Source organism: Theropithecus gelada, chromosome 9 (genome assembly GCF_003255815.1).
Source record: "Theropithecus gelada isolate Dixy chromosome 9, Tgel_1.0, whole genome shotgun sequence".
In the NCBI taxonomy this organism is placed as follows: Eukaryota; Metazoa; Chordata; class Mammalia; order Primates; family Cercopithecidae; genus Theropithecus; species Theropithecus gelada.
The window spans coordinates 7,134,006-7,147,663 of NC_037677.1; the positions used below are offsets into that span (position 1 = coordinate 7,134,006).

At 42.6% G+C, this 13,658-nt stretch overlaps 1 protein-coding gene across 3 annotated transcripts in view; it reads right to left on the reverse strand.

The window, feature by feature from the left end:
* Positions 1–13,658, reverse strand: part of SFMBT2 (Scm like with four mbt domains 2) — a 255,402-nt gene that overhangs the window by 120,973 nt on the left and 120,771 nt on the right. For all 3 annotated transcript variants that reach the window (XM_025397759.1, XM_025397758.1, XM_025397757.1), the window contains exons 5-6: positions 7,497–7,585; positions 5,487–5,733 (exon numbers count right to left, since the gene is read on the reverse strand). In XM_025397759.1, coding sequence (XP_025253544.1) covers positions 5,487–5,733; positions 7,497–7,585 — 336 coding nt within the window. The remainder of the gene's footprint in view (positions 1–5,486; positions 5,734–7,496; positions 7,586–13,658) is intronic.

Consider the following 13,658-nt stretch of genomic DNA (forward strand, 5'->3'; position numbering starts at 1 on the left):
TAATAAAAAAAAAAAAAAAATACAAAACAAAACAAAAATTAGCCAGTGTGGTGGTGCGCACCTGTAATCCCAGCTACTCGGGTGGCTGAGGCAGGAGAATCGCTTGAGCCCGGGAGGCAGACATGGCAGTGGGCCAAGATTGTGCCACTGCATTCCAGCCTGGGTGAGACTTTGTCTCCAAAAAAAAACAAACAAACAAAAAAACAAACAAACAAACCTTAAGTCCAGGAGGAATGGAAATCCAACATGACCAGGGTTAGATCTAAGCTATGAGAACTCATGGAGGGGATGCCCCGGCCCCAGTGGGGTTGCCTGCACGCTGGCCCAGGAAGGTGGACCAACCAAGTCATCTCTGAAAAAATGAACTCCTCTGTCCACAGGATGCCATCTCTCCTCCTCATCAGAGACAAAGGTAACAAGAAGCCCAGGTGCCAGGTGGGCCCTGCCTCTGTCCTACAACCTGAAGATTCTCTGTTTTCTTTCTGATGGTGTTAAATCCTGGAATGAATCCAGCCCACAGCAAGGCAGATTTCTTTCATGACAAGGTGAAAATCAGCTGCAGTTTTGACAGCCTGACACAACCGGCAGAGAACAACAGTCCCCGTGTGCATTCTGTGAGATGGAGGCACGCTGGTTATACTGGCAAATTAACGGACAATAAATAGTACCATTCAAAGAACATTGACCATTTTCTTAAAATGATCATGTTGCAGGTAACTGAATAAAGTACATCATGCCAGTTTCTGTTTCTGGGAAGGTCATGAGCAATTAAAACATGTCCCTATTCCTCTGAAACTAGAAGCCTACGAGAAAAACGAGGCAATCTCCTTTTGTGCAAGGGTTTGGTGGGGCATTTCCTATTAAGTGCCACAGGAAGCAGGAATGCATAACATAATCATCAATAAACAAAGGCCTATAGAAACAACCCTTCTTTTATCCACCTCCCTCCAAAAAACTTCTGTATCTTCCTGCTCCTCCAGATCCTACCCAGTGAAGAAAGATGAGTCTACATTGTTAAGAGATAGTAAACGTCAAAGAAAAGTGTTATGGACTAAATGTTTGTGTCTCCCCAAACTTCTTACTTGAAGCCCTAACCCCAAAGGGATGCCCTTGGGAGATTAGAGTTAGATGGGGTCATGAGGGTGGGGCCCTTAAACGAGATCTGTGTCCTTAAAAGAAGAGACACCAGAGTTCTTTCTTGATCTACTATGTGAGGACACAGTCAGAAGGCGGCTGTCTGCAAACCAGGAAGCGAGCCCTCCCTGGACCTCAACTACACTGGCACCCTGATCTCACACTTCCAGCCTCCACATCTCTGAGAAGTAAATGTTTGTTGTTTTAAGCCACAAAGCCTGTGGCATTTGGTTATGGCAGCTTGAACAGATTAATACAGTCCAGCTCACTTTTGGACTAAGTAATAGTTCAGGCAGGAAGTATTTAAGTTGGATTCAGAAACTCCCTGACTCCAAGAACTATCTAAAACAGGCACTAAAAAAAAAAAAAAAAAAAGGGGGGGGGGATGGGGGTGGATAAAATAATTTTGAAGGAAAAGAACAAGGGAATAAATTCTAGATATAGAGAAGAAAAAAAACCTCAAAAAGTTTTATCTCCTTAGCATCTGCAAGAATATCTAAAAGTCTATCTTATTTTCTAAACATCCCAAAATAGGAGAGCAGTGGGCTTCTTAAATGACCCCAACCTTAATGACCTACTTACCCTCCTTAACCTTAAGACTGTGATCACAGATTAAATGTCTAGAAAAGGCCAATCTCTTGATATACATTACACCACTCAGCAGCCCAGCAAGATATCCTTATCCCCATTATACAGGGTAAGGCAGCTTCTTTCCCCTCCTCCTTCCCCAAGCGCCAGAATGCTATTTCCTCTGATTCAGGGCAGAAAGAGAAAGGCTCAATGGTCCTATGTTTCTCAGAGGTGGAGAGTATAAAATCTAGTCTCTTTCCCCAGGTTTTTGAAGGCTAACTTCGTAGCTACTTTCTATGACCCATTTCTCTTCTATGTTGCTGAACAGTTGAGAAATCTGTGCCCTCTGAAGAGTAAAATGAGGGCCACGAGGAGTGGCTCATGCCTGTAATCCCAGCACTTTGGGAGGCTGAGGTGGGCCGATCATCTGAGCTCAGGAGATCAAGCCCAGCCCGAGCAACATAGTGAGATCCCATCTCTACAAAATAAGAAATTAAAAAAATTAGCCAGGGATGGTGGCCCATGCCTGTAGTTCCAGCCACTTGGGAGGCTGGGATGGGAAGGTCACTTGAGCCTGGGAGGTTGAGGCTGCAGTTAGCTGAGATCATGCCACTACACTCCAGCCTGGGAGATAGAGCAAGACCCTGCTTTGAAAATAAATAAATAAATAAAAAGTCAGTAAAACTAAAGGATGATTTTTTTTTTTTTTTTGAGACGGAGTCTCGCTCTGTCGCCCAGGCTGGAGTGCAGTGGCCGGATCTCAGCTCACTGCAAGCTCCGCCTCCCGGGTTCACGCCATTCTCCTGCCTCAGCCTCCAGAGTAGCTGGGACTACAGGCGCCCGCCACCTCGCCCGGCTAGTTTTTTGTACTTTTTAGTAGAGACAGGGTTTCACCGGGTTAGCCAGGATGGTCTCGATCTCCTGACCTTGTGATCCGCCCGTCTCGGCCTCCCAAAGTGCTGGGATTACAGGCTTGAGCCACCGCGCCCGGCAGGATGATTATTTTTAACAATGGTGGTGGTGCTGGGAGCGCACAGCAGACAGTCCTGGCAGAAGGGAAGAGTTCGTGGGGAATGTTCTCATCTCCCCTGCACACCTCCCTCCCACTGGACTTCTCCGCATCAGTCACGGAAGCAGAACACTTTCCAGTGACTTCATGGTGTTTGGGAAAATGAGAAAATCAGCCTAGTATTTTCCATGCAGGTATGAAGTTTTATTCTCACCAGATTCCAGTTAAGGAAGTGGTGCCACCACATAAGTACACAAGTCACCGTGGAACTTGAAATCAATTTCTACAAATCCAAAGTACTAGAATCTGTCCCCATGGGTACAACAGGGGTAGTAACAGCCTCGCTTCCCGGGGATGCTGTTCTGCTGAACGAGGCAGCAGAATCCAGTTTCCATCTTGAAACCACTGGATCTGAGGAACTCAAAAATCACACTTTGAGTGTCCTGTCACTTTTTAGTTCTTCTTCCTGTACGTAACCTTTCCTGCTGGTGATTTAAATACTGGGGAAGTAAGCTCTTGAGGATGAATGGCTTTTCCAGAATCTTCTTTTTTTTTTTTTTTTTTCCACGGGGTCTCACTCTGTCACCCAGGCTGGAGTGCAGTGGAGCAATCTTGGCTCACTGCAGCCTCCACTCCCGGGATCAAGCGATCCTCCCACCTCAGCCTCCTAAGTAGCTGGGACTACAGGTGCACGCCACCACGCCCAGCCAGGTTTTTCTATTTTTGTAGAGACGGGGTTTCACCACGTTGCCCCAGGTCTCAAACTCCTGAGCTCAGGCGTGAGCCATCGTGCCCTGCCTGTTCCAGAATCTTCAGGGGCCCCCAAAACTCTCCAGTTAAATGAACAACTAATCTCCAGAAAATGCTATGACAAGTAAACACAATTTATTCATATATTATAAAGACCCCAAATTATCGAAAGAGGGAGACGGCTCATAAGCGAATATTTCCTAAGTTTCCACGGAGGCATTTTCCATTGCCGCTTGTGAGCGTGAGTCCCATAACTTCCCAGGAAAGAAACATCACAGAGAACATAAGAAGCCACTAGCCATCCTTTGCTTTGCTATAAATTTGTACGCTGGCAAGTAGATATTGCTCCTAAAATTTATAAAGCAATTAGGTACTAAGCAGAGATTTATACACACAAGTTTACGCACAAAGTAAATTTCTCCTGCTGGGTTATGAATCCCAGGGCAAACCCGGGCTTACATCCTTCCTCACAACACGACAGGCTCTTTGTCTGTCATCAGAGTCAAAAATTACTCAGGATAGAGATGGAGGTGTTGGCTGCTTCTCAACATTTTGACAGCAATAATACTAATAAAATGCCACATTACACGTCTCTATGCCTGTCAAACTTAACGCAAATGCAAACACACGGGACACAGGACCAGGAAGCGTTTTCAATGAAAGCCTTCGAGTGACAGAAAAGACAAATATAACTCCTCTCCTTCATGTACTCAAGACTAATATCGGCAACTAATACAGGAGGAAATTCTCTGGTGATTTTAATAAAGCAAAGAGCCACGTCCTTACTCCAAATATACCTACAAAACTCACTGGAATGAAGATTACCAATTTCTGAAAAAAATATGTATTTCTTCCTTGGCATCTCTAATTCTACAAGAATCCAATATTTCTGTTCTGTGGTTTCCCATTCAAAGACTGACAAGAGGAAGCAGCAGGGGGAGTGGGGTGGAAGGGGCCCGGGCCAGCACCTGGGAATCTGAATTTCACTGCCTGTCCCCTAAAACGGGGACCTTGGACAACTAGCTGAACTCCAGTCTCAACTTTCTCTGCTGTGAAACAAAATTCACAACAAACATGCAGCACTTTTTTAGAATCAAAATAAACAATGCACCAGATGTAAAATCACCAGGCACATAGTAAACATTCAAGAATGCTTATTTTGTAAATACTGAGATTTTTTAACTAGGTAGGTATAACAGAGACCGTAAGGCACGATTCTTCCCAATTAAGCCTCTGCAAAGCCATTTGACGGTGCATTTGAAGCTAACTAAAATCTTACATGCCAGGAGAAAACATGATGATCTATCTACTCAGTGCTGTTTCATGGTCAGACTGGATTGTGGTTTGGATATTTAGACGGATGGATGGATGAATGGATGGACGGATAAATAGATGAATGCTGGATGAATAGGTGGATAAACAGATGAATGCTGGATGAATAGGTGGATAAATGGATGGTTGGATAAAATACATGAATGCTGGATGAATAGGTGGATAAACAGATGAATGCTGGATGAATAGGTGGATAAACAGATGGTTGGATAAAATAGATGAATGCTGGATGAACAGGTGGATGAATGGATGGATGAATGGATAAATAGATAAATGGAAAGATGGGTGGATGAGTAGGTGGATGGACTGGTGAATGGACAGAGAGATGGGTACACAGATGGACAGAGATTTTCAAACCTACTTACAAGACTATCAAAATTCCTAAAGAAAAACATGGAGAATATGCTCAAGTCCCAATCTACTATGTCTTTCCTTTCTGAACCAGTGATTCCCAAGGAACTAGATCAACTTCCCTAAGGCCCCCAACATTGCTTTCTCCTTTGAGAACACTATTGATTGAGGTCTTAGGTTTTAGTCTCTACGGAAAGCATTGTGAAGTTAAAGTGCTTAATATTCACATACTCAGATATAAAAGATACCAGAGAGCTCAAACATTTTCTGGAAACACACCCAGGAAAACATCACATCTTTTTCTAAAATACTTTACAGCAGCAAAAGCTTTGGTCCTTACCTGAAGGTGGGTCCATTCTGTATTTATTCTCTTGACACCAACCAACTGGTCGAAGTCTGTAATCCAAGTAAAACAACCACTGGTCATAGGATTCAGTGTCCTCCAATCCCACATAGCGAAGGCGTAATCTTCCTCCAACATTTTCAATCACACTAACTATCCAGTACTGAAAAGGGCTCTGGGAATCCTGAAGTTCTATTAAGGAACCAACTGTAATGAGGTCTATAGGGCCTTTCCCTCGCAGAGGCTGTTTAAACAGAAGCAAAACTCCTTATTTTAAACTTTATTTTAAGGTTCTCATGGAAACAGATGACAGCAGAAGATAATATTTTTTCACACCATCATCCAAGGTACTGGTGAACAGTCTGGCGTTCCCTCCACCCCATCCTTGCCCAGCCCATGCCCCGCCCCTTCCCTTTCCTCCCTCCCACACATCCATGTACCCCATTCCATATCCAACAACAAAAAAATCACAAGTCAATAGAAAATAACAGTTTATGCTAAGTTCTCACCAAACAAATCACCCTTCCCAGATAAAATTCTTTTGTTAACAATCAGTATGCTTTCAAGAAGAGTTCTACCCAAATTTGCCTGGATCTAGAGAACATGTGGTAGCAAACGGTCTACTTTTACAATAGACAGATATTTCTAATACAGAGCATTCAATTTACACCATGACTCTTTCCCAGACATTCATCTTACTCTACTGGCCGCTACTCTAATGACCAAGATGCTCTCATACTTTGATTATGTAATGAAGGCACGAGTGTGTGTTGATAACATGTCGAACACACAGTAATGATCAGCTAAATTAGACTACTACGTAAAATTATTTCTACACTTAACCTGATAATTGGTTGAGATAATTTATAATTACTGCCCCTTGTAAGAAACCTTCTTAGCATATGATAGCATATGAAAAGGGTGTTTGTTCAGCCAGCTTTGAAGGCAAATATGTTTTAGAAAATTAACATAGTGAGACAATTTGTCCTTTTTGAAAGGATGAACTATCATCATTTTGATTTGTTAATGAACAATTAAAACAGTAGCTCTAAAGATATATAACAAATACATCAGGCAAAATCTTCACAAAATAAAACCCATTAACTATATTAGACAATGACGTTCTAAAGTGTCAATATCATTTACGAAAAGAGGGAAAGTTTACAGTTAAGAGAATATGATACTGTCAAAATCCACACCTGATTAGAGAATATGATACTGTCAAAATCCACACCTTATTACTTATTACTTGTTGTTCACTAAGTTTTCCCCTTTTTAGGGGCATTCTTAAGAAAAACAGACTAGGTAATTCAATAATTACTTATGACGCAGTGCCTTTCTCTTCCTGTCCTATTATATAAATATAAATACTAAATATGAATACTAAAATGTTTCATCATAAAATTATTTTCAAATAAACCATCAAGATTTCAGATTAAACTATTTCTTTTCTTCAATACATTAAAATTTCCTTGGCTACACTGAAATACGATCTGCCATTCCTCCTCTTGTTTTTACAAGAGAAGTTAATTCAATTATTAGTTAACGTGTGTATGTTCAAATCTTGGGGTTATGCATCCGAAATAGAACATTTAACGGAACCACTTATCAATGTACTCCAAGAGACTATATTAGCACATACATAATCTTGTCACCTGTTCAAAACAGTTATTCTACAGGATTTGATTTATATTCACTCATATAGGAAAGAGGCTTAAAGATATAGGACAGTAGGAAGACGTCCTGGCATATTGTGATTTAAAAATTGGATTCGCATAGAGTGAATTTTTCCATTTGCTGATTGCATCACAGGGGAGGTTTCAGCAATGCCTTTCAAATCAGTCACCTAAGTTATTCAGGACAAAACAGGAGGGGAGGCTATTCGGATGGCAGTGTCTGCGGAAAGCACGTATCTGCTGAAGGATATATGCAAAGGTGCTGTCAGGTCTGAGCTCACGTAACTGGGGTGCTTCAGAGATACATTAGATGTATAACAACAATACATACACCTTCCAGGAGGTTGGCGGGTGCTGTCCTCGAACCGGTCAAGTCACGTATGAGAAATTCTGTCCAGTCTGTATACTTCTCTTTGATTGCTGGCAAGACAAAGGAGGGAAAAAAAAAAAAACTTCAACACAGCAGCTAAGTATCCAATCAACTTAAAATCACAGCAGTTTACTCTAGGTAGGTTTGATTTCAATGTTTTTCTTAACCTTCATCACCAAGCTTCAGTCAATACTAAACTTTCATCACCATGCTTAAGTAAATAATAAAATTGAGACCGAAAATGTGTCTCTAAGTAGTGACTTGACATGTACCACATGCCTGGGCACCAAGGAGATGAAAGAATCCGAAGTCTTACAACCTATTTAGAAACTTTTCACAGATCACAAAGAAATGCTAAAGTATACAATTCAGGAGGTTCTAAGAAGAGAGAGAGCAGTGAGGCTAGGGAAATCAGAGAAAGGCTTTCCAGGTGGGAGAATCAAACCAGGCCCTGAATTAACAGGAAAGGTTTATACAGTTGCAGAAGAAGAAGGAATCTGCAGACAGAGAAATGGGCACAAAATAACAAGAGGGGTGGACTGAAGGTGAAATGGAGAAACAGAGAAACGGGGAAAATAAGTAGTCCCCTCCACATCCATGGGTTCCCCATCCCTGGGTTTAATTCAACTGAGCATCAAAAACACATGGAAAAAAATGCATCTTTACTGAACATGTACACTTTTTCTTGTTATTATTCGCTAAAAACTCCAATGTAACACTATTTACACAGCATCTGTGTCAACAGGTGGTTTAAGGTCTGCAGGAAGATGTGCATAGGTTATATGCGAGCTATACTACTTTCTGTGTGAGACTTGAGCATCTGCAAATTTTGGTACCCTTGAGGGTCCTGAAGCCAGTCCCCCAGGGGATCCCAAGGGACGACTGCACAGTAAACAGTCAGGCTAAGGTGCACTCCAAGCGCACAGCACTGGGAAATAATACTGAGTGGTAGGAACAAACTATGGACAGTCTAGGAAGTCAACACAGATGCTTAACAAACAGGACATCTCTGTATAAAATGAATCCGGCAAATAGTATAACGGTTTGAATGGAAAGAAAAGAGTCTAAAAGCGGGGAAACTGAGGCTGCTTCAGTTATCTAAGTAGAAAAGTGATAGGACTCAAAACAGGGGTGACAGCCCTGTGAATAAGGAAGGAATATATCTGAGGCCTTTTCTGAAAAAGAAATATCAGGCTGTGGAGGGCAACATTCTACAAGTGCTCGGAACCCAAGACCTGAGAAAAGCGTATCTCCTTGGCATGTCTCCCAAGCAACAGATCTCCAAAGGCCTCACTGGGCTACACCCACATCCCTGAGGGACCTGAGCCTTCCAAGGGCACCAGCAGATGGATGTGCAAAGTCAGCATAAATGACAGCGAGACCCTAGCCCCAGATTAACCACCCACCACAACTGGCTCTCCCTGTGGGCAGCCCGGGATCCACCCAGGACTTCGCTCAGCCCCCAGTAAAGGTCCAAGACCCAAGTAGTTTGTGCACTGTTTAGGTTCTTCAAAGGCTTGATGCAACCCTTCTGGCTCAAACCTAAAGCAGTGAAATTACTATAAAAGGGAAGTTGGCCATAAGGGTGTGAGGCAGATCTGGGCCCCAACGGGGGTTCCACCATCACTGGATGCATGACTTTGAATAATTTACTCAATTTCTCTTAGACTCTTTTCTAGCCAATCAAAGGGTGCCAGGTTGCTAACAATATTTTGCTTCTAAGGGGTGTTCTAAAGACTAAAGGAGAGATATATGCAAATAAAATATAACCAACCCAGGCACACACCAACCAATTAACAAATATTAGCTCTTGTTTTATTAAAAACATGTACTAAATTATTACATATATCTTTGTAATCTGCTGGTTATTGATTATTCATACTCATGATATCCAGACTGAAACTTTCAATGAGCTTTGGCAGAACTGCCAGTAGAATGGAGGCCAACATACAAGCCAAGCAGTGGCCAGACCTGCTGCTTCATCACTAACGTGCCTCTCAGTCAACATCCACCCATGCCCAAGGACGATCATCAGACCAAGAGCAAAACCAGCACGCACGGAACTCAGGCAAACAAGGCTGAGTCCAGCTTTACCTTATATGGCAGCGTCTTAGCCTCACCCCGCTTATAATAAAGAATAACTCATCTGTCCACTTCTATCACTACATTTTTTTTCTCAAATAAAATGTCACCTTCCTTATTTTATACATACATACTCACATGGAAATACAAACACAAAAAATACTGTATGCTCGGCACTTTGGGAAGCTGAGCATAAAACTGTGTTCTTGTGTTCTCTTGCTTCATTATAAATGTAGTCATCATTTTTCAAATGCTACACCCTTTTCAAAAGTGGCCCTCTTGCATGGCTAGGGTCACTGAGATGAAAACAAAGATACACAGGCCAAATGAATTAAAATCTGGACTCACCCTATGCTTTACAAAGACCTTTCATTTACCCCCTCTGTTTTGTTCCTCCTAACAATGCTAACAGGGGCTTCTTCTTCACTAACTCTTGCCCAAGTTCACAGAAAAAAATTAGAAAGAGCGGCCAGGTGCAGTGCCTCACACCTGCAATCCCAGCACTTTGGGAGGCCAAGGCAGGTGGATCACAAGGTCAGGAGTTCAAGATCAGCCTGGTCAATATTGTGAAACCCCATCTCTACTAAAAATAGAAAAATTAGCCGGGTGTGGTGGCAGGTGTCTGTGGTCCCAGCTACTTGGGAGGCTGAGGCAACAGAATCGCTTGAACCCAGGAGGTGGAGGTTGCAGTGAGTCGAAATCACGCCATTGCACTCCAGCCTGGGCGACAGAGCGAGACTCCATCTCAAAAAAAAAAAAAAAAAACCCTAGAAACAGCCTCAAGCCCCCAAGTGTTCAGAGCCCGATCTCACATGGAGTCTTTCCACTAGATTCTCTGATTCTCCAAAGCTTTTGCAAACAGATAAACCAGTAATTTACGTTGCAGGCATGATGGAGATAATATGAAAACGACTCACATAAGTTTCAAGACTGGGACAAAATCTACAACTGCACCCCAAAAATATGCATTTCATATCTCATTACAAAAGAAGAACAATGATTATAATCCAGTGATAAATGGTCCTGTGCCTAACACAGGTCGTCTATATCCAACTACGGGAAGAAAGCTCTATTTTCCACAGGGTTGTTTCTAACATGTGTATGATCCAAGTTCATATTTAAGTGAAAATTTTTAAAATATGCAAGCACCCTATGAAGTCACTGCACAATGCTGAAATTTAAATTGTCCAAGTCACAGCAAGGGAGCTCCAGGGAGAGCTCTGACATTTACATCTTACGAGCCTCAAGTTCCCAGAAGTCCTATAGCTTTCCTTTATATGCGTCTGCACAAGACTCAAGCAATCTTTTATGAGTCAGACTATCTAAATGAATTGCTCTCCATGAAAGATGTATCTATACAGCCATAAACATACACAGACCACTTTAGGTTAAAAAGTAGAAAAGAAACGTTCTCAAGAATCTGGCTAATTTTATAAGAAAAACTGTATCATCAGTCAACATTTAACTCTCAAAGCTCTAAATGTTCAAATGTACCATAAACCTATTACAATAAATATTGCCATAAAATAAAAACTAAGTATAATCAATTTACAATTCCGAGTCCATGGAGTTACCTTAACCACTGATTAATTCAGTTAAATCCTGGTAAATAAAATTTGCCTCGCAATTCCTTAGAATTCACTGCAATAGAAGCTAATTGGCATTGCTTAGTGTGACCATTAAACTTCTAACTCGAAATTTTAAAACTATAAACTTTATTCCGCAGCACGTCTCTCTTCCAAGACTGCAACTCAGTGCTCTCAGCTGTAAGCCAAATCCTTGTCTATGATCAGGATCTTATTCTTCAAATTGAAGGACCAATCCACACATGAAACATCGCGAAACTCAAAACCTGCCCTGCGCCCAACAACGGCATCAAAGGAGAACTCTACAGCAGGAAAGAAATAATCAGGGAGAAAAATACTCCGCAATTTCAGGTGGAGGAAGGTTTACCCACAACTTGGTAATCATCGCTCCATGCTTTCAACTGATAAAGGCAAACTCCTAGAAAGTCATAAGAAACAAACAAAAAAAAAAATCAGAAACTTTTTACCACATTCTCATGAACATTTTTTCAAGGTTTTACTTAGTTATAATATTATACAAGCATTCCACTATACCTTTTAAAAATCCAAGTTCCATTCCACTAATGCCCCACTTGGAGAGGTGCCCACATCACAGTGAAGGAAGGAATCATGAAGTTAGGTTTCAGAACTCAAGTTCTGAGCTTGAGTTACACACACATATGCTTCTTGAGGACATGTAAAGATGGACCCAAATCCCACAAATGCTTTATTAGGATTATAAAGTTGCCGAGCTGGACATGGTAGCTCACACCTGTAATCCCAACACTCTGGGAGGCTGAGGCAGGAGGATCTCTTGAAACCAGGAGTTCAAGACCATCCTGGGTAACACAGCAAGACCCCATCTCTACAATTTTTTTTTTTTTTTTTTTTTTTTACTTAGCTGAGCATGGTAGTGGGTGGCTGTAGTCCCAGCTGCTTGGGAGGCTAAGGCAGGAGAATGGTGTGAGCCCAGGAGTTTGAGGCTGCAGTGGGCTATACGATCACAACCACTGCACTCCAGCACGGGTAACAGACTAAGAACATGTCTCTAATAAAAGAAAAAGAAAGAAAGCTATCTACAAATCAAGTCCCAGATAAAGGCAGAAGATTAGCATCACTTTTTCAGAAACTGGGGAAACGCCACTAATGTTGGATTTCGAGCCCTATCGAGTGCACATAACGTAGAGTCCGAAGCTGAGTCACCTCTCAGGGACGCGACCTGTATAGACCGGGCTGTGGGTACGAAGCCTGTGGTCAGGGCTGCCCATGCAGGCAGATGATGAACAAGGAGACCCATGCTGGGGTCAGGAGGACAAACACTGATGGCCCAGGCTCCTCAATGCCTTCCCATGTCACAGTAGAACAGACAGGTCTGCTGAGACCAGCCACCCCATGCCTACCCTTTCTCTGAGAGATGGGGAGAGTAATTAGAATGAAGAGAAAGGCCATTTTCACTCAAACCCACGCTAGCCCACAGGAAGGGAGTTCGAGTCCCATCTCTATGTGCTAGCATTTAAACACAAGGGTATTTCATTTTTTGTTGTCTTTCTGGGCAATTTTCTGAACTTACTTCCAATCAATCCTTCTTTGAATTCATTCCGTGGGTCACAGTTTTAGTCTGCAATGTTTCTTTCTTGCTTCTGGTAGTTCCTTCCTTCTAAAACCTTTTCTTTAACAAGGTGCCCTTTTCAAAACCTCTCATTACGGTAATGAGAGGCGTTTCTCTTCCCCTATTCCCCGGGTCCTCTCTGATTCCTGGGGGCTGTTTTGCTGTTTCTTCATCTCATCCTGCCCTCTCTGATCAGAAGCTTTCCTGGGGTGTCTAGCCAACCGTGGTCATGCATCACACTTAAATATGAGACAACAGAAACCCTGGAGAGGCTGGTGTCCTGGGCAGAGGGGTCTGACTCAGGGCGTAGGCACTGGAGTAATTCCCCTGCTAAGAAGCTGCCTTCCAAACTAGCAACAGGGGTTCTCCCCAGACAATTCAGTCCACTTTTTCAGAGATGAGGCAGAGGGATAAATATCTGGCTTCTAGTCCTTGGTTGTAGCCACGGCAGGGGTGGAAGAAGGACAGAATCCATGAAGTGATCTGACTACAGGTATCCCACGGAACCCTGTGATTTTCAGCCTCACATGGGACTCCCGCCCACCCGGCATTCAAAGTCTCCAAGGTGAGCCTCCCCAGCTGCAGCCCCCACACTAATTTGGTAGTCATGGAGCCTTATCAGCTTCCAGGCTGCCAGAAACATTGTGAAATCCCTTCTCCATGCTGGTGGCCTTTAAGTTCTTTGTGTTGTTGGTATATGTACTTTTTATTTTCTCACTACCATTTTAATGGGGTCTCTGGAGGAAAAAGAGATAAATAAGAGTGCTTAATCCACCGAAACTCCTCCCAGCTCACAAGAGAACCGAGCCTTCTCTCCACGAGATGTCAGGTAGCAGCCTTTGACTTCTCAGGGGAAGACTTTTTTAA